This window comes from Amblyraja radiata, chromosome 14 (genome assembly GCF_010909765.2).
Source record: "Amblyraja radiata isolate CabotCenter1 chromosome 14, sAmbRad1.1.pri, whole genome shotgun sequence".
In the NCBI taxonomy this organism is placed as follows: Eukaryota; Metazoa; Chordata; class Chondrichthyes; order Rajiformes; family Rajidae; genus Amblyraja; species Amblyraja radiata.
The window spans coordinates 45466717-45488971 of NC_045969.1; the positions used below are offsets into that span (position 1 = coordinate 45466717).

Genomic DNA, 22255 nt, shown 5'->3' on the forward strand with positions numbered 1-22255 from the left:
GAGATAGGGGGGTCAAGAAGGCACCATATGTGAAGGGATTTCAACTGTAAGGCTGCCACTGTATTTGACTAATACCTGGTCCTCCCACATTGCAGATGTCAAATATAACGTAGTAGCTCACTTTCCTGTTGAGTTGAACTTTCAAATGTCAAATTTAAAACTTATTTGAAGTAGGTATTCACTTCTTAAAGAAAGACTGCAACCACTGCATTCATTTTCATATGAAGAACATTGGCATGTGACAAGATTCAAAGGTCTCTCTCATCCCTGCTCTATTTTTCTATGTCTCCCTGGAGTTCCCAACGGATGAAGGCAGGGCAAGAATGATTTCCAGCATTTGCAGGAACTTGAAGCTACTATCATGTAGGACCATTTAAAGATGGTTGACAAGGTCAATATCACCCATTGACTTCCTTGGTCTGGGTTCATTGTAAAATGCAAAGAAGAAAAGAAAGGCAATGAAGAATATTTGGCAGCATTAGTATTCTCACCAAAGGAGAGCCATGGACAAGATTTGTCCAAAAACCTTGAATACTGGGGAAGAAGCTGGCGTCTGATCTTGGTGTGAAATCTGGTGTTATTTATCCCTCAGCCATTTAAGCATTGCTTTTTTGTAGTCAAAAAGGTACTGGTACACATGTAATAATTCAGGTGACACCATTGGCTGTTGTACATTTAACTTTTTAGAGGTGCCAGTATAGCTTTCTGGTGTGTAATGCCAAAAGAACAGCACTGCCAATAGTTCACATTCACAAATACGACATCAGATAGGGTATTAAAGAATGGATGACTTCCATCTGTTAACATGGTACTGTACATCTTTTTCCATCTTTAGCTGGTACTTCAGAAGAGAACACTCACCTAAAGATGCACCATTGTCCTTTCTATCAAGAAGCAGACACCAGATTAGTTAAAGTGATCATACCGTTCATGGGGTAGTGAACTAGAGGAGTGAAAACACATCACCAGTGTGCAACAACAGGTAATGTCGTCCATGTCTGGCCATTTGCACAACCCTCATTTTAATCATTCCACCACCGCAGTTATACCTTCATCAGTCTAGAAAATGAAAGCTGTAAAATGTAGGTATCGACCAAATTCTTGTTCACCCGATCAATTCAACATCAGAAATGTTTGATAATATTCTTGAGATTCACTTTAGAATGCGAAGAATGCAATGTAAGTGGAAATTATTGTGGCTGTATTACTTAAACACGCTGAACTGCTCTTTCTTTACTTGCTTACATCAAATGTAGGACATTCAAACAATAACATTTAACAATTTGGGGTGGGGTGGGGGAATCCTATTGGAACAGGTAAGAAAATAGATGTGGATCTTTTTCTCTGGGGAAAACCTTGAGTTCCCAAACTCAATCCATTAACAGTGATGAGATGGATTTCTTAACTGAAAGAACGTGTGGAACTGTCCAAACCACTAGGACCTGAATTCAATGCGAAGAAAGAGTGACACACCCATCCGACTGGCATCTTTTGTTTTTGTCTCTCATTGGCAGTTTAGTTTAATTTACTTTAGAGATACAGCACGGAAACAGGCCCTTCGGCCCACCAAGTCTGCACCGACCAACGATCCTAGCACATTGACACACACTAGGGGCAATTTTCACTTATACCAAGCCAATTAACCTACAGACCTGTAGGTCTTTGGAATGTGGGAGGAAACCGAAGATCTTGGAGAAAACCCACGCAGGTCACGGGGAGAACGTGCAACCTCCGTACAGACAGCTCCCGTTGTCGGGATCGTACCCGGTTGTCTGGTGCTGCAGCGCTGTAAGGCAGCAACTCTACCGCTGGACCACCGTGCCCCCCTACCGCTGCGCCACCGTGCCACCCAAGTTCCTTGGAACTCTACTGCCAAAGTTGCCATTGTTCCATTCCCCTTGCCGCGTGTTTTCCTTCATGTAATCACCAGACACTCACCTGCTGCTAATGTCCTCACAGCAGATGAAAACAGGAATCTTAGTTCATCTGCTCGCAGGTGGAAGACCTTGCACTTGTCTCTTCAGTACTCCAGTTTTTTCACATTGTCTGGTCTCTTGTAAATTGATGCCTCCCCATCCATTTCCAAGCATGCTGTTGCTCCCCTTCTGCTTAGAGAAGCCTTAGCTAAAAAAGCTAAATTAAATCTTAAAACATCTTTGAAATTCATCGTGCTTGTTTCTAGGTTGTAACCAATGGCAATGCTATGAAATTATTCTTAATGTAATATATATTTAAATATGTGAGGAAGTGTTTTGAACAAAATATTCATAAACAAATGAAGCTCCTATTTCTCTGTGTACCGTTCTTTATCACATTCATCTCCAACAACACATTTGCCTTGTACTTATCACAATGTTCCCAGAATCTGAATAATTAGCAACAGTAGAACAAATTATCATGATGTCTCACATTTTAATTAATTTTTAATATGTTTTGTCATGATTTTACGTAACAGAATGCAAAGGCGTGAATTACTCCCAACATTCATTGACTTGGATCAATGTTCCAGCTTTGATATCTCCACTCTAAGCTCTTGTGCAATGTCGGGTAAGAATGGTCATAATATGGGTTAAAGTTTCTCTTGTTAGCAAAAGATCTCCAAAACAAATGCAATCATCAGCTTTCTCCTTGGATGCAGAGGAAGTGGACACTGGCGGTGGGATTTGCACTTATTTTTTATTAATCAGTTCTTGTCTCCAAAGTTGCGGGACGTACAAGCTAGCAAACAACAGAACAGCAAGGATAATATGACCTCTTGGATCTTGACAAGCAACCTACAGACAGTGCATCACTTTAACCATTGAAAACAGAAGTCTGAAAAATTAACAAGAAGAAACTCTGAGGAGATAATATGAGCACATTCATTCAATAAAAGCAGTAAAGAAAAGCATTGAGTTGACAGAGAAAAATTAAAGAACATAAAAGTAGCCCATATAACTTTAAACTTGCACATTAACAAAATCCTAAAATTTATATATTTGTGTGGACTATAAAGGAACACATTCTTCCCTTGTACGAGATTACAGGGAAGTCATTAATAGCACGTTGCCACTGATTTATTTATTGTTATTAATGGAAAATTGGTGTATAAAAACAGAAAGCTCATGGAAATTCATCAGTGAGGAGGCAATGTTAGATGTGTTATATAACATAATGGTGAATAATGGTGGATAAGAGCTGGGTGAGATTTAGCCCAGAATGATGTAGGGAACAATGAAGGAGATAGCAGGGGCCCTAATGGAGATTTTGTATCTTAGCCACAGGTGAGGTGCCAGAAGACTGGAGGATAGCTAGAGTGGTTCCTTTATTAAAGAAAGACAGTAGGGATAAGCCAGGTAACAAAATCCTTACACCAATGGTAAGGAAATTAATGGAAAAAAACTCTGACAGGATTTATTTAAGAAGGAACTGCAGATGCTGGAAAATCGAAGGTAGACAAAAATGCTGGAGAAACTCATCGGGTGAGGCAGCATTTATGGAGAGAAGGAAATAGGCAACGTTTCGGGTCGAGACCCTTCTTCAAACTGATGTGAGGGTGGGGGGGGGGGGCGGGGAGCAGAAAAGATGAGGCGGAGACAGTGGGCTGAGGGAGAGCTGGGAAGGGGAGGAGAAAGCAGGGACTACCTGAAATTAGAGGTCAATGGCAATAGAGGAAAAATGAGGTGCTGCTCTTCCAATTTACGGTGGGCCTCACTCTGGCCATGGAGGAGGCCCAGGATAGAAAGGTCGGATTCGGAATGGGAGGGGGAGTTGAGGTGCTGGGCCACCGGATGATCAGGATGGTTATTGCGAACCAAGCGGAGCTGTTGGGCGAAGCGATCGCCAAGCCTACGCTTGGTCTCACTGATGTAGAGCAGCTGACACCTAGAGCAGCGGATGCAATAGATGAGGTTGGAGGAGGTGCAGGTGAACCTCTGCCGTACCTGGAAAGACTGCTTGGGTCCTTGGATGGAGTCAAGCGGGGAGTCAAGTGCAGCATTTCCTGCGTTTGCAAGGGAAAGTGCCAGGAGAGGGAGTGGTTTGGGTGAGAAGGGATGAATTGACCAGGGAGTTACGGAGGGAGCGGTCTCTGCGGAAAGCAGACAGGAGAGGAGATGGAAAGATGTGGCCAGTGGTGGGATCCCGTTGGAGGTGGCGAAAATGTCGGAGGATTATTTGTTGTATGTGATGGCTGGCAGGGTGGAAGGTGAGGACAAGGGGGACTCTGCCCTTGTTACGAGTGGGGGGGATGGGGAGTGAGAGCAGAGTTACGGGGTATAGAAGAGACACTGGTGAGAGCCTCATGTATAGTAGAAGAGGGGAACCCTCATTCCCTGAAGAATGAGGACATCTCCGATGCCCTGGTGTGGAACACCTCATTCTGCAGATGCGGCGTAGATGGAGGAATTTGGAGGAGGTGATGGGGTCCTTACAGGAAGCAGGGTGGGATGAAATGTAGTCCAGATAGCCATGGGAGTCAGTGGGTTTATCGTAGATGTCGGTCAGTAGTCTATCCCATGCGATGGAGATAGTGAGGTCTAGAAATGGTTGGGAAATGTCGGAAATGGTCCAGGTGTATTTGAGTGCCGGATGGAAGTTAGTGGTGAAATGGATGAAGTCAGTGAGTTGTGTGTGGGTGCAGGAGGTAGCACCAATGCAGTCGTCGATGTAGCGGAGGTAGAGTTTTGGGATAGGGCCATGGTACGCCTCGAATAAAAATTGTTCGACATACCCCTACAAAGAGGCAGGCATAGCTAGGGCCCATGCGCATGCCCATAGCTACGCCTTGTATTTGGAGGAAATGGGAGGAGTCAAACAAAAGGATTTATGTACATTTGGTATTGATAAGGGTTTATTATAGTCACGAGTATTGAGAAACAGTGAAAAACTTTGTTTGTATGCTGCTATCCAATAAGATTTTTACTATGTGTTGGTGCAGTCGAGCCATACATACTGTAAGTACAACATATAGTACAGAGAGGAAAATACCAGAGAGCAGTGCCATAGCATTATAGCGTTACACTTGAACAGAAACATTACAGTTACCATGAAAGCACAGAGAAATGAGGAAGGTAGGAAGATCGGGACAACACCTTAACTTCTGAGAGGAGCATTCGGTATTCTGATAATAGCGGGGAATAAATTATTCCTGAATCTGAAAGGCTGAGACTGACTAGAGATCATCAGCATGACTGTATGCAGGGGAAATCCTGTCTCATTAATTTGATTGAGTTTTTTTGAGGAGGTAACAGAGAAGACTGATGATTGCAGGCTAGTAGACATTATCTTTATGGATTTTAGTAAGGCACCAGACAAGGTCCCACATGGTAGGCTGGTCTAAAACTTAAGTAAGTAAGTAAGTAAGTAAGTAAGTAAGTAAGTTTATTGGCCAAGTATTCACATACAAGGAATTTGCCTTGGTGCTCCGCCCACAAGTAACAACATGACATACAGTGACAATTACAAATGACTCAGAAAACACTAAACATTAATGACAAAACACCATTGATCAAGCATGTGAACCAACAAAATACCAGATCAAAGGGAGGCTACAGATTTTTGGCTGTTGAGTAGAGCAACTGCTCGTGGATAAAAACTGTTTTTATCAGGCACATGGGATCTGAGGTGAGCTGATTAATTGGACCTACTTAGCCAGTTTGCCTTGGATCCCTTGTGATAGGAGGCAGTCTGTGTCTAGTGGTATACTCCAGAGATGTACTGTGACTCGGCTGTGAATGTAGGAAGCAAGTTTAGTACATTTGTACATGATGTTAAACTGGTGGTGTTATAGATAGTGAGAAAAATTGACTCAAGGCTACATATATATGATAGAAAACAGGAGAGCATTGGCAGATGGAATTTAGTCCCAATCTATATGGAATTTACCCCCAATAAAAGTGAACTGATGCATTTTTATGTGTAAAATAGGAGTTATATATACTATACTAGACCAAGTGCAAACCCATTGTGTCTGCTCCCCCGACGCAATATTGCATCACTCACCTGTTCCCCCAATACAGCCCGTTCCCCCAACGCAATATTCCACCACTTTTCTCTCCTCTCCTCCCCTCTCCTCTCCACCCCCTCTCTTCTCCCCCCTCTCCTCCCCCTCTCCTCTTCCCCTCTCTCCTCCCCCCCATCTCCTCTCCCCACTCCGATCCGCGGCACAGTGAAATAATGCGTGGGTTGGGTTCCAGGGTTGGGGGGTTGAATCACCCCATATGAGGATCATGGTCTGGGGGTCAGGGGGGTGGATCACCCCATATGAGGGTCGGGGTCAGGGTGGGGTGAATCATCCCGTGTGGGGGTGGAGGTTGGGGGGAGTAAATCATCCCAGTGTGGTGGTCAGGGTCCGGTGCCGGTGCAACGCGGTCAGTGACTCTGGGTGGGCAGAGGGACCAGATTGTCCTCAACTCTGCTGCAGCTGACGGGGACGTTGCCGGGCTTGGGTCCCCGTGTGTCCAGTGGCCGGACAGCGCTGACCCCGGGGGGAGAATGAGGGCTGTCCCGAGGCATCCGCTCCTTCCGCTGCTTACACCGGGTGTCTGAGTGACCCTTGGTGCTCGGGTTCACCCTCCAGCCCCGGGCGGTCATGGGCTGGGAGTTGCCCTCAATCTGCCGGCACGCTGCTCTTGCGCAAGTCAGTCACAAAAAACATTTGTATCTTCTCTCTGTCCGTGAGCAGCAGTGATGTTGGTGGTTATTACCAGGTAAAAACGTACATGTTGCGTGTGTGGTACTGCAGAAGGCTTGAGCGATTCCGTGCATCACCTGCCTTGCGAGTGCATTGTGACGTCATTGGGATTTGCCGTTGGATCACTGCAGTGTCCCTCCCTCCTGGAGTGGACCGTCCTGCCTTGCGAGTGCATTGTGACGTCATTCGGATTTTTTTCCAAAATTGGTGAGTTTTCAGGCTGGTGTTAAAATTTCAATGATTAATAACTTCGGAAATATAGGTGGAAATGCGACGGAAGACGTTTATCGCCACCACGGGAAAAATGTGAGTAAGATGTGTGAAAATGGGAAGGCTGTGGCCTAGCATTTGGAAGAAGATAGGAATTAACCATTAACACAGAGACACATCATGGGCACAAACACTAACAAGACAAAGACTTTTAGTTATATAGAGATGGAGATATACTGCTGCAAGTAAGAATTTCATTGTTGCATTTATGGACATATGACAATAAAACACTCTTAACTCTTTTGACTCTTGACTAGCTCCCCTAAAGTGGCAACACGGGTTAATAGGTTGGTCATAAAGTCATAAGGGGTAGGAGCAGAATTAGGCCATTCGGACCATCAGGTCTACTCCGCCAGTCAATGATGGCTGATCTATCTCTCCCTCCTAACCCTATTCTCCTGTCTTCTCCCTATAATCTCTGACACCTGTACTAATCAAGAATCTATCTATCTCTGCCTTAAAAATATCCATTGACTTTGCCTCCACAGCCTTCTGTAGCAAATAATTCAACAGATTCACCATCCTCTAACTAAATAAATTTCTCCTCTTCTCCTTTCTAAAAGAACGTCCTTTAATTCTGAGGCTATGACCTCTAGTCCTAGATTCCCCCATTAGTGGAAACACCCTCTCCACATCCACTCTATCTAAGCCTTTCACTATTCTGTATGTTTCATGAGATCCCCACCTCATTCTTCTAAACTCCAACGAGCACTGGCCCAGTGCCGACAAATGCTCATCATAGCTTAAACTACACATTCCTGGGTGATGATGGCGCATGGCATATTTGCCTTCATGGGTAAGTGATGTAACAGTCGAGTCATTACGTTCAAACTTACGCTGAAATGTCAGAAAAAAAGTTGTTTGGGCCACTCTTGGAGCAGTGTGTCCAGTTCTGGTTGTCATTGTGAGAAGGATGGCATTGCTCTGGAGATGGTGCAGAGGCGATTCATCAAGATACTATCTGGATTTGAGGACTTTAGTTATGGGGAGAGATTGGATAGATAAGTTTGTTTACCCTGGAGCAAAGAATGTATGTATATGAGAGGTGTATGTATATAGGGTAATAGACAGATGTTTCCAAGTTGGATCATCTAAAACAAGTGGATGGAACTACAAGGTAAAAGGAAGGATATTTAAATGGGATCTGTGGTATGTTTATACGCAGAGAATGTAAAACAAAAATTAATATCTCAAATGCAATGTCAGAGGAGGTTTTGGTATCAGATAAAATTCTTACATTTAAGACACTTGAACAGGTCTGGCAATGCTGTTTACAATCCTGGTGTAGGCAAAGGGGATCTGTGAGGATAAGCAAAAAGAACAGCATAGGTGAGTTTGGCCAAAGGCCCAGTTTCTGTCTTCTACAATTCTACAAGAACGTCACAGAGAGATTCGGCACAGTGGAACATTTTCGCAAAGCTTTCGGTAAATCAGGGGTACAGAATAATAAAAAAATAAAATGCTGGAAATCCTTAACAGGTCAGACGGCATCAGGAGAAAGTGGAACAGAATCAGAGTTTCTGATCAACAAGTCGTTAAGATAACTAATCTTTTATCTTTGCGTAGCAACATGACAGTTCACAAGTATCACAGTACCTCGTCTTCAGAGATCCTGAATGATTTACACATGCTCCGCTCTCCAGCGCCTGCCACCATTTCCCCTTGAGCAGAATACACAGTGTTTTCACATGCATTTATTTTTCAGAGTCCTCTGGGCAGCTAAGATCCATGACAGGAGATATAGACAGAGGCAGCAAGGATGCATGCTTCATTGGCTATATACTTTCCATGTTAAGCGACAAAAACCTATCCAAAAACCAAAACTGTCTGTGCTTTTGTCCAGAGGGCACTCAGACCTTTCATGGTTGCTGTCTTGATTGCATTGTATCTCTGGGGAGGCAAATGGTTCATATCTTCCATCCATAAAGATGTGCCCCAGTATCACAAACTATCCTTCAGAAGGCTTGGCATCTTTCCCTTTGAGCATCTTGTACACAGTGTGCATATTGCAAGAATACATAAAAGCTCTGAGCCCAGCATTGATGCAGACAGAACAGAATAAGTGCAGGTAAAAGGCTTGCAAGTTAAAAAAAAAAAGACCTGCTGTAAATGACACAGTGTATCAGAAGATAAAAGATTTGTTTTAACAAAGGCAAGGCAGGGCAAGTTTATTTGTATAGCACCTTTCAACAACAAGGTAATTCAAAGTGCTTTACATAAATCATTTAAAGCATTTGAAAGAAACACATATAAAATGACATTTAGATGTAAAACGATGATTAGATTATTCAGATAAAATAATTACAAAATTAAAAGCAATCAAATAAAATATTTAAAATAGAATAAAACCAGGAATAGAAGTTACAGTGCAGTATAGGTAATTAATAAATTGTATTGTTTACTGAAAGGCAGCGGCAAACAGAAAAGTCTTCAGTCTAGATTTAAAAGAGCTGAGAGTTGCAGCAGACCTGCAGTTTTCTGGGAGTTTGTTCCAGATATGTGGTGCATAAAAACTAAATGCTGCCTCTCCATGTTTAGTTCTGACTCTGGGGACACAGAGCAGACCTGTCCCAGACGATCTGAGAGGTCTGGGTGGTTCGTAGCTAAGCAGAAGATCAGAAATGTATTTTGGCCCTAAACCATTCAGTGCTTTGTAAACCAACAGTAGTATTTTGAAATCAATTCTTTGACAGACAGGAAGCCAGTGTAAAGACCTCAGAACTGGAGTAATGTGATCTACTTTTTTGGTCTTAGTGAGGACTCGAGCAGCAGTGTTCTGAATTAACTGCAGCTGTCTGATTGACTTTTTAGGGAGACCTGTAAAGACACTGTTACAGTAGTCGAGCCTGCTGAAGATAAATGCATGGACAAGTATTTCCAAATCCTGCTGAGACATAAGTCCTTTAATCCTTGATATATTCTTTAGGTGATAGTAGGCTGACTTTGTGACTGTTTTTATGTGGCTGTTGAAGTTCAGGTCTGAGTCCATGACTACTCCTAAGTTTCTGGCTTGGTTTGTTGTTTTTAGCATTACCATTTGAAGCTGGGTGCTAACTTTTAATCGTTCTTCCTTGGCTCCAAAAACAATTATTTCAGTTTTTTCTTTGTTTAATTGGAGAAAATTCTGGTTCATCCAATCATTGATTTGCTCAATGCATCTACTCAGTGCTTGTATTGGACTATAGTCTCCTGGTGATATTGTTATGTAGATTTGTGTGTCGTCTGCGTAACTATGGAAACATATTTTGATGTTTTTCATGATCTGAGCCAGTGGAAGCATGTAGATGTTAAACAGAAGAGGCCCCAGAATGGAGCCCTGGGGAACTCCACATGTAATTTTTGCACGCTCAGATGTGTAATTACCTATAGACACAAAGTAGTCCCTGTCCTTCAAGTAGGATTCAAACCATTTTAATGCTGTGCCCGAAAGTCCCACCGAGTTTTCCAGACGGTCTAGTAATATGTTGTGATCGACTGTGTCGAATGCAGCACTGAGATCTAGTAATACTAAGACTGAAATTTTGCCATTGTCTGTGTTTAAGTGAATGTCATTGAAGACCTTAACAAGAGCCGTCTTGGTGCTGTGGTGTGGTCTAAATCCTGACTGGAAGACATCAAAACAGCTGTTCATTAACATGAAATTGTTCAGCTGCTTAAAAACAGCTTTTTCAATGATTTTACTGAGAAATGGGAGGTTTGATATTGGTCTATAATTGTTCAGTAGCGAAGTGTCTAAGTTTTTCTTTTTTAAGAGAGGCTTGATAACAGCAGTTTTCAGGGCCTGTGGGAAGACACCTGAGAGAAGGGACATGTTTACAATCTGTAGAAGGTCCGAGGTCATGCAGTTTGATACATCTTTGAAAAGGCCTGTTGGTAGAATATCGAGGCAGCAGGAGGAGGATTTCAAATGTTGTATAATGTCCTCCAAGGTTTTATGGTTAATAACATAAAATTGTGTCATGGTATTTGAATTGATTATAAGTGGACACATGGACAACACATGTCCTGCACCTGATGTGGAGGCACTGACTGCTTGCCTAATTTTCTGAATTTTGTCGGTGAAGAAGGAGGCAAATTCATTACAGGCCCTTGTGGAAAGCAATTCAGGGGCTACTGACACAGGAGGGTTTGTTAGCCTGTCGACAGTAGTAAACAAGGCCCGTGCATTACTATTGTTTTTGGCAATGATGTCAGAGAAGAAGGATTGCCTTGCATTTATCAGTTCCAAGTTGTAGATTCGAAGTCTTTCTTTATAAATGTAATAGTGAACCTGGAGATTTGTTTTCCGCCACATACATTCAGCTTTCCGACACTCTCTTTTTTCAATTTTTACCAATGTGGCGTTTCTCCATGGAGACTTCTTTTTGCCATGGGCCACTTTCACCTTAGTGGGTGCAATGGCATCAATAATATTTGTAATTTTCACATTGAAATTATCGACAAGCTCATTTACTGAGACCCAAGGGAGAGTGGGCGTGGAGGAGAAAGCCTGAATAAATGTTCCACAGGTGTTTTCTGTTATGTACCGTTTTGTGATTACTTTTCTTTGAACATTAGTCTGCACAGAGATAGCACTCTCAAAGAAAACACAGGAATGATCAGAGAGGGCAGCATCAATCACAACAACCTTAGAAATGCTAACACCCTTGGACATGACTAAGTCCAGAGTGTGACCTTTGTTGTGTGTGGGCTCCGTCACATGCTGATCCAGTCCATATTTATCAATGACACAATACAGTTCTTTAGTCCCTTTGTCATGGAGTTTGTCAACATGAATGTTAAAATCACCAACAATAACTACACAGTCAAAGTCAATACAGATTGTAGACAGTAATTCAGAAAATTTGTCAAAAAAGGTTGCACAGTATTTAGGTGGCCTGTAGACATTTAGGAACATAACTCGGGAAGAAGAGTTCAACTTAACAGCCACATATTCAAAGGAGGCAAAGTTTCCATAAGATATCTGCTTGCATTGGAGGGAATCATTAAACAGAACAGCCACTCCTCCTCCTCCTCCTCAAAGGGACGTGGAAAGCAGTTTTCTGCACTTCAAAGAGTTTCAGTTATTATTCATAAGGATTGCATTGCCTGAAAAGGTGATGGAAGTGCATACGGGAGCAATACTCAAAATTGGAGAATTGCTTTAGGGGAAAAGATTCATGAGACTATGTAGAAAGAGGAAGGGAGGGACTAATTGTATGGCTCTCTGAAAGAGATGCCTCTCATGGCTCAGTGCCCAGCTATGTATCTGCTTAATGTAGGAGAGTGAACGATCCCATTTATGAATGAGTTACAGGCTGTGGAAAATCTTTGAAGATTTGGTGGTCCTGCACCAAAGGCAAGTAGCCCAGTACCGGGTGGAAGATGAGTAAAATGATAGGTTTGAATTGAATGGCGAGATCTGATTTGAATGATTTTATTTACCAAGCTTCATTTAACTGGGTTCATGTGAGGAAGAAGTCTTTTGAGATTGGCACTATTGTTAAGATTAATGCATTAAATGTGATGCCCAGAATGCCAACATAAATCAAGGGTAACCCATGGTCATCATAGACCAGTTGGGCTGAAGGGCCCATTATAGTCATAGAGTCATAGAGTGATACAGTGTGGAAACAGGCCCTACGGCCCAACTTGGCCACACCGGTCAACATGTTCCAGCTACACTAGACCCACCTGCCCGCATTTGGTCCATATCCCTCCAAACCTGTCCTATCCGTGTACCAAATGTTAGCAGAGGATGGTTACCAAGATGTATTTTTAAAATAAATTAATCAATAAGCCAAAATAAACTAAGAACACATGTGTAACTCAAACACTGAAATTAATAGTCTGACTCTGAATATGTATTCTGACCGGCCAATAGCTTAGTAGTCTTATCAAGGTGTCTGGACCAAATAGCACTGCTAACAAATGCTGGATTTGTTCTTCATCATTTTCTCCTGTAATTTCTACAATATTATGTGTTTTGAAGAACATATTGAATAATTCCAGGGAAATGATAAACAGGGATGAAAAAAAGAGGGAAAGGGGGGGACATGAGATACCCTTAGCAGATTAGGTAAAGGAGAATCCAACAAGATTGTACAACTACACTGACAAAAAAAGGGTAATGGGTTATGTAGGGAGAGAGTAGTTACTATGCTGTGGGGAAATAAAAATTATTTAAACCATGAGTACCAAGGGTAATATGTCTGCTTTTTGTAACAGTTGGGACTCATCTGAACCAGTAGCTTGGTTAATACTATGTTGTAATAGTCAATCACGACATAATCTTTGCACCAAACTTAAAGTAATACTCAACCCCCACAGTCACATACCACAAAAACCACCTTGTCAAGTCATTGCAAGTGAAATTGGTCTGGAAACCAGATGGTCGAACATCAGCAGTCCACTTTACACTAAAGTCAGAGCAGATGTGAAGCTTATTCCAAATCTATTACAGTTCAAGGCCACTTTCAACCTGTTATTTGCCATTACGTTGCACAAAAAAATCTTAATTGTTTAAATCCAATAATAAAAATATAACATTCAGAGATTGATGTTGCTTGTTCAGACAAAGACATTCGGGAATGTCTTTCTCCAATCAAACTTTACAATGAAAACAGCATTTCCTTTCATTACACTGCCATTCACAATGAAGCCTTAATCAATCAGAAGCTACACTAGTTGTGCCATTGTGGGCCCACTTCAAGTACTCTAGTACTTGTGGTGTTGGTTGGTTCACTCATTTTATACAGACAGATGTGGTTGCTTTTATACAGACAGAGACTTGCTGAAGAGGAGGTTCCGATGCACTGTGGCTAGCACTCAATATAAGGGTGGCACAGTAGCTCAGCAGTAGAGTTGCTGCCTCACAGTGCTTACAACACCGGAGACATGGGTTTGATCCCGACTACGGGTGCTGTCTGTACGGAGTTTGTACGTTCTCCCCACGACCACGTGGGTTTTCTCTGAGATCTTCCATTTCCTCCAACACTTCAAAGACGTACAGGTTCGCAGGCTAATTGGCTTGGTGTTTGTGTAAATTATCCCTAGTGTATGTAGGATAGTGTTAATGTGCGGGGTTTGCTGGTCAGTCCGGACTCGGTGGAACAAAGTGCCCGTTTCTGCGCTGTATCTCTCTAAAACTAAAACTAAATGGCACCTGAATGGACTGGCAGGTGAAAGGCAACTCCTTCAGTGGGAGTTGCTGACTCTGTGAAGGAAGATACATGCATGGAAGGTCTTCACTTATTTTGTTCTATTTTTCAATATGTTTTTAATTTGTCAGTTTTAATTCATTTTAAATAAATTCATGATATTTATTTTTTGAATATTTGAAGTTTATTTTTAATTTTTTATAAATATATTTGAATAGCCTATAAATGTGAAATTCATAAAATTGTTAAACTATCTTTGATGTATGGCCCCTTGCACCTCTACAAAATGTGAGTGAGTGTTTGTTGACTCTGGGGAAGTATTCTCTGTTGTTCCAGTATCTGTTTAAGATTCAAACACATTGTTGTTGATCTGGAGTGACAGACTGGGTAAGGGTGACAGATTGCCTTCCCCCCAAGGAGATTGAATGAATCAGTGGGGCTTCATGACGATCTGGTAGTTTCATGGGCGAGTATTAGATCTATGTTTAGCAGCAATCCAGCTTATTTAATTGAACAAATTTAACTCTCCCAGATGGTTGAAGGGAATTTGAACACTCGTATCACTCCATCAATAGTCCAGGAACATTATCACACAGTTAGTTGTAACAGAGTCTCAGAAACGACCTCAGTGAGAACTGAATATTTCAGCCTCCGAAGATCATTCTCATTGTAGAAGGGGCTTTTCCATACCCTACTTTAGCTCCCTTTCAGGCTTTTCTGAGTGATATTGACTCACTGGTATGCAATGAAGCACCCTTCATGAATATAACTATAAAAACGTGACAATTATTTTAAATGCAATTGTAACTGCAGTTTCGTTTAGTTTAGATATATAGCGCGGAACATTGTCTTTGGCCCACCGTGTCCACACCGACCAGCGATCCCTACTCATTAATGCTATCCTACACACACTAGGGACAATTTACACTTATACCAATCCAATTAACCTACAAACCTGTACGTCTTTAGAATGTAGGAGGAAACCAGAGATCTCGGAGATAACCCACGCGGTCACAGGGAGGACGTAAAACTGCGTACAGACAGCACCCATAGTCAGGACCGGGTCTCCGGCTATTTTCACTCTATTGGCCAGGCTGGTTTAAAATGCTGGCATCCATAACAAACTTCCCTCCTCTCTTAACTGAGAGATGCAAAGGAAGGGAAGATGTTTATCAGTTAAAGAATATGTGTCCGTGGAGCCTATCTGCTTGACTGAACTGTCACAAAATACATTTATTTTAGCTGGCCCAGGCAACTGTTAATTCATCATAGACACACAGAGATGAAAATCCACAAAAACTGTCATGAAGATATATGTAAAGCAGCAGGATGGAAAATCTGTCTGCAGGAAATATCATAAGTGAATTTGGCCATTCATCCCATCAAGTCAACCATGCCATTCAATCATGGCTGATCTATTTCTCCCACCTAACCCCATTCTCCTACCCTCTCCCCATAACCTCTGAAAACCAGACTAATCAAGAATCTATCTATCTCTGCCTTAAACATATCCATTGACTTGGCCTCCACAGCCTTCTGTGGCAAAGAATACCTCAGATTCACCACCATCTGACTATAGAAATTCCTCCTCATCTCCTTCCTAGAAGAACGACCTTTAATTCTGAGGCCATGACCTCTAGTCTAAGACTCTCCCACTTGTGGGAACATCCTCTCCACATCCACTCTATCCAAGCCTTTCACTATTCTCTACGTTTCAATGAGGTCCCCCCCTCATTCTTCCAAACTCCAGCGAGTACAGGCCCAGTGCTGTCAAAGTCTCAATTTAAAGAAAAATATGAATAAATTAATTTATTTGATTCCCTTGGGAGTAGAGCAGTTGTAAATGTTCGGTGATAAGAGGAGCAGGAGCAGTGGCTCAGCAAGCATTTAGTAGCTGCCACAGAACTACATTGGATAGGTGCATGTGCCGATGTCTCTATCCTCTACATGTATATGAAAGTTACAGAAGCAATGATCAGCAGCTCACAGAGAAACAATGCGTTAAGAAGCTCGAGGTCTGGGTCAGTTTATTGCCACATGTACCAATTAAGATACAGCGAAATTTGTGTTACCATAAAGTCATACTAAGTGAAAAGCAATAAGACACATAACCACATAAAAGTTAACATAAACATCCATCACAGTAGATTCCATATTCCTCACTATGATGGAAGGCAATAAAGTTCAATCTTCTTCCTCTTGTTCTCCTGCGGTCGGGGCAGTCAAACCATCCGTTGTCGGGGCGATCAAAGCCCCCGCAGCCGACGATCGAAGCCCCTGTCTGGGTGATCGAAACTCCCGCGTCGGGGCGTTTGAAACTCTCTCCGTGGCATGGAGCTCCCGAATCGGCCTCTTCTTACCAGAGACCGCGGGCTTCACGATGTTAAAGACCCACACATTGAGTGGGCAGAACCTCTGGGCAATCTGTGCCAATCCTGCAATCCCGACTTCCCACACAATTGCTTGTTAAGGTTCCCGCTTCATGATGTTAAAGTCCCCGACAAAGGGATGCAAGCTCCACTATGTTAAAGTCCCGCAGACTCCCGCGGCTTGGAGCGCCCGTCAGTCTCCAGGAAAGGCCGCCAACTCCGCGATGTTACGCTGCAGTGGGGACAGAGATAGGATACGGAAAAATATCACGTCTCTGTCGAGGTAAGAGATTGAAAAAAGTTTCCCCCCAACCCCACCGCCCAAGTAAAACAAACCAAGAAACACTAAAACATACTTTTTAATACATACTGAAAATAACAAAAAGAAGAAAGGACAGACAAACTGTTGGCGAGGCAGCCACTGCTGGTGGTGCCACCCGGTGTTCCCATCAGCATCAGAATGTAGCAGCTCTACGCAACCTCCATCAGCACAGCCTGTACCTTTATCTGCCATTGGGCAGCCCTAGGACAACACTATTATTTTCTTGAAGATTTCTGCATCGGGTTCTATCCAGGGCGGCGCGGGCGCTTGGAGCAGCAAAAACTGTGGTGGTGTGTGGGAAATGGGGATTGCAGGCTTGCACAGATTGCCCAGAGTTTCTGCCCACACAATGTGTAGTGATATCATGATATCAGCGCACACAAGATGTACAGGCGGGTCCAGACCACAGGCAGCAATCATTGTACATCACTCCACAACTCTGTGCTTCTTGAGCAAGAACATTAGTGATGGGATGGATGTCAGGTGGCTGAGCTTATCTGGTCTTGCTGTAAGTAATAACATCCATCTGGCACCCATGGATTTCAGCTGAAAACTTGGGTGGGCTCTGGGATAATAATCGCGGAAGCTGCTGATTTACTGAAGCGGTGGTTCATGTTCTAGGGTCAATTTTTCAAGAGTGACTGCATTGTGTCGGCTATTTGTCTGTGGTCTGCTGCGTCCTGTGTCACCTCACGGTTCAGCAAGCAACCATCACTGAACGTCCGCAGCTACTGAGAAAACCACATCCAAAGGATAAGAGGTGAGGTGATGATAGAGACCTGCACGGCAGGCAGCCAAAAGCTGCTCAGCAGCAGATCAAAGACCAATCCTCCCAAGAACAGAAAAAAACCTCAGAACTTACACTATGCAGTCATCACAGATTTAACAGTCATTCAACACCATTTCATTGGAACCACCCAGACTGCAAGGTAAACACTTTCCCACCATCTTTAGATTCACATTACTGTGTTCCTGCAGATTACTGAAACCATGAGAGAACGAGGCGCTGGTATGAACTTTGGAGTAAACTTGTGGAGCTGATGGCACAGAACTCCATGCAGGGCTCTGGTGCTGTGATCACACACAAAGGTAAACTGCTTGGCAGATCAGAATGCTGCTTAGGGTGAAATTAAATTCTTCCTCATCCTCGGACATGTGTAGCAGAACCTTAACAAGCCGTTGGATAGCACAGCTGCTGTGATTTGTCTAGGCTCTCTTGTTGTTGGTTGGACCTCTGACATCTGCACCTTCACCTGCCTGATCATAAATAGGATTCAGCAGTGTTCTTTGGCAAAGATTGGCTTGCCTTGTAACCGTGCCCTGCTCCTGATTACGACTGTCGCACCAATTGGCTTGTGCATCCTCTCCACTGAGTGACGACTACAATGCAGTAACTTATCAAAGAGTCTTTGGCAGCCCCTTCCAAACTAAACCACCCATCTGGAATGCAATTTGTTTGCCTAGAAATTGAAATTCATCCTCCTTTGTGCTCTAAACTTGCTGTTGCATTTAGTATAACACCCTCTCAATTTGCTGCCCATGTGGAATTGTTAACTTGGGCAAAAGCCAGCGTTGAAAACAGCACCTGCTTCTCCAAATTTGTGGATGACACAAAGCTGGGTGGTAGTGTGGACTGCGAAGAGGATGCTATGAGGCTGCAGGGTGACTTGGATAGGTTGGGTGAGTGGGAAGATGCACGGCAGATGCAGTATAATGTGGATAAATGTGAGGTTATCCACTTTGGTGGCAAGAACAGGAAGGCAGATTATCATCTGAATGGTAGACACAAAATGCTGGAGTAACTTAGTGGGACAGGCAGCATCTCTGGAGAGAAGGAATGGTGTCTGATTAGGAAAAAAGGAGGTGCAACGAGACTTGGGTGTCCTTGAACATGTCGGCATGTTGGAAAGCAAATGTTGGCATGTTGGAAAGCACTGAAGAAAGCAAATGGCATGTTGGCGTTCATAACAAGAGGATTTCAGTATAGGAGCAAGGAGGTCCTACTGCAGTTGTACAGAGTCCTGGAGAGACACATGGAGTATTGTGTGCAGTTTTGGTCTCCTAATTTGAGAAAGGACATTCTTGTTATTGAGGGAGTGCAGCTTAGGTTCACCATGTTAATTCCCTGGATGGCAGGACTGACATATGATGAAAGAATGGATCAACTGGGCTTATAATCACTAGAATTTAGAAGGATGAGAGGATATCTTATAGATACATTTAAAATTCAAAATCCGATAATGCACAGTACCCTACGGATCTGGAAACAGTTGAAATTAAGAAATTTGTCTCTCCTTCTGCCTATTGCTAACAATCCCTCGTTTAAACCGTCTACTTTAGATAAGGTGTTTGCGGGTAACGGGAGTATTGGAGAACCGGGAGACGGGAACAAATTAAACACATTTCTAAATTAATTTTTTAATTATGGGTTAATAATAGCAAAAAAACATACTCAAATTTTGGAAAAATACACCCATACCAACGCTTAAAATGTGGATTATAAATATGTCGGACACAGCACATCTTGAAGAAATGCGACTCCTCCTAATAGATAAACCAGACCAATTCTTAACAAGTTGGTCTCCATTTATTGACTTCTTGGATGCATGTGGTGCAACAGAATCGTAAAAACCAACTGGGTCAGGTCTGGGTGAAAGATGGTCAAGAATACAAATACTCATCTCCTATCTCCAATTTGCTACTCTTTCTCTTGCTCTTTTTTCTTTCTTACTTTTCTTCCTCGCTCTCTCTCTCTCTCTCTTTTTACACACACTACACGTTTTTCTACTCTCTATTATCTTTCTCTCTCTCATTTCTTAAAAAAAAATAAAAAGTGAAGTTGTACATTGAATGTAACATGTCAACATATGTTTGGCGCCTGAAAAAAGGTACCACTGTATTGTACTTACTTCTAATAAGTAAAATAAATTAAAAAAAAGACAAAAAAAAAAGATAAGGTGTTTGCTCAATGGAAAAATCTAGGAATTAAAACTGTGGGAGACCTCTATAAGAAGGGGACTTTCGTCTCTTTTCAAGAACTACAGGAGAAGGACAGTGGGGCATATCTCCGTTTTTTTTTCTACCTCCTTTCTCTTTTTTCTTCTCACACTTCTTTGGTAGTTCAGTGGTCTTTTCTTCTCTCTCTTTTTTACATCTTTCTTCTTTTTCTGCATTCTTTCCTTTTTTTCTCTTTATTTATGTATCAATTTATAAAATGTTAAAAATGAAGCTGTATGAAAATTGTATAACTCTCATGCTTTACTCTTGTACAATTGTTTCTAATTAGAAAAAAAAAAAAATGCTTTTAAATTCTTAAGGGATTGGACAGGCTAGATGCAGGAAAAATGTTCCCCATGTTGGGGTGTCAAGAACCAGGGTTCACAGTTTAAGAATAAGGGGTAGTCCATTTAGGACTGAGATGAGGACAAACCTTTTCACCCAGAGAGTCGTGAATCTGTGAGATTCTCTGCCACAGAAGGCAGTGAAGGCCAATTCACTGGATGTTTTCAAGAGAGTTAGATTTAGCTCTTAGGGCTAACGGAAGCAAGGGATATGGGGAAAAAGCAGGAACAGGGTATTGATTTTGGATGATCAGCCATGATCATATTGAATGACGGTTCTGGCTCAAAGGGCCGAATGGCCTACTCCTGCACTTATTTTCTATGTTTGGAACCATGAAATAAAACGTGTGGCTTCTAGCAGGAGCTATGGGCAGAGCTTCTAGTCGTCACGTCATTGCTGGGCTGACAGCCGGGAAACGACACAGGACAAAGTGCGGCAACAGGTTTCTGTGGAGTTGAGGGAAAATGTAGGAGAGAGGGGATGTGACAGTCTTTTGTCTGTCAGGGCACGCCAGTCCGATGATGAACTTTGCCCTGATCCACTGCAAGGTGCAGGCACATCAATGGGCCGGTGATTGCTATGTGTAGCTCACCACTGATCGTGGAAAAGGCTGTGATCAGTGAAGGAAGCTGCAGTGAATAATTTAACATAATCCTAGGCAGAGACTGGAAGATGCTGTGAGCAAGGCATTGATATCACAGTGTAGATCTGTCAATCGCCTTCTCCTTCCTGAACCCCATGCAAAATACTCATTGCTGTTTTGTGAGTGAACTGCTAAAGGTCATAGATTGATTAGAAAACCCTGCCAGAGGGGAAAAAGAAAGGTGGGTGACTGATACTGAGTGAAACTCATCCACACTGAAGGAATTACACATTCAATGCACAGGCCAATTTGCTGATGTCTCCAGTCAACAGAGAAATTATTGCACGTCCGATCTAACATGCGGAACACTGTTTTAATGATTTACGTAACACAAACATGGAACGGTGCAGCACATCAGCCTGATCTGTGCCTGTATGTGATTCATGTCCTTTCATTCCCTGCATTTGCATCTGCCTATCTAAAAGTCCCAAACTCCACCATCATAATTGTTTCCAACCATGGCAGTGTGTTCCAGGCACTCGCAACTCTCTGCATAAAAAAACTTGCACAGCACATCTTTTTAAAACTTTTCTCCTCTGACCTTAAATGCCCTCTAGCCTTTGAAATGTTCACTCTGGGTAAAAGGTTCTAATCATCTATCCTATCTATGCCTCTCATAACTTGATATACTTTTATCAGGTCTCCCCTCGATCTCCGTGTTCCAGAGAACCCTCTTATCCGGGCAATATCCCAGTAACCTCATCTGTACCCTCTCCAAGGCCTCCATATAGTGTTGTTACAAATTCCTGCCTCTTGGTCTGCTCACTGCCTGTGCATGCGACTCGAGAGGGTGTGGGGGGGGGGGGGGGGGTTAGTAAAATGCAAGTTTTTATTGGTTGTCAGGGAGGAATTTCCTCGTAAAACAAGCTTATGAGGAAATTTTGTTCTGTCATCCCATTCGCGATTTAAAAAAAAAACGTTATTTAACTATTGAATCGCTGGATGAAAATCAGGCCCCTTCAACGCCTTCAAAATCACGGATCACATGTTCAGGACAAAACAAAAGGTATGTACTGTCGGGCGTTTATTTAACTTCTTATCTAATTTTTGGTGTAATTTCATTTTAATCTGTTGATGCGAAATATGTTATTTAGGTCCCGATATCGGCCGTGTCTTGCCTGCCGGCTGTGACTGTGCACAAAATCATGGCGGTGGCCACAATCTGATCTCTGTATCATAATCCACAAACATCCATTCTCAAGATAATCAAATTCATTATTTTTTGCACAATCATGTCATAAGAACATCTAAATGATCTATATTTTGTGTTATTGACTATCCATGATCAATATTTTCATACTAAATATCTGACTAAAAGCTTCCACAGTACATAGTTTTTAGTCAGATATTTAGTATGAAGATATTGATCATGCATTAATGTGCATGGCAGTTTTCGGGGGGGGGGGGGGGTCTGTCAGTTTGTCACCCATAAGAAAACAGGAGCAGGAATGGTCCAACTGGCTCATCAAGCCAACCCCGCTAATCAATAGGATCGTG

At 42.5% G+C, this 22255-nt stretch overlaps 1 protein-coding gene across 1 annotated transcript; it reads right to left on the bottom strand.

The window, feature by feature from the left end:
- Nucleotides 1-9365: 9365 nt before the first annotated feature.
- On the bottom strand, nt 9366-11840 carry LOC116980236 (the record flags this gene model as incomplete). Its single annotated transcript, XM_033032290.1, has 1 exon — nt 9366-11840. A coding segment is annotated over exon 1 (2475 nt), but the record flags the coding sequence as incomplete, so codon positions are not given.
- Between the last annotated feature and the right edge of the window lie 10415 nt (nt 11841-22255).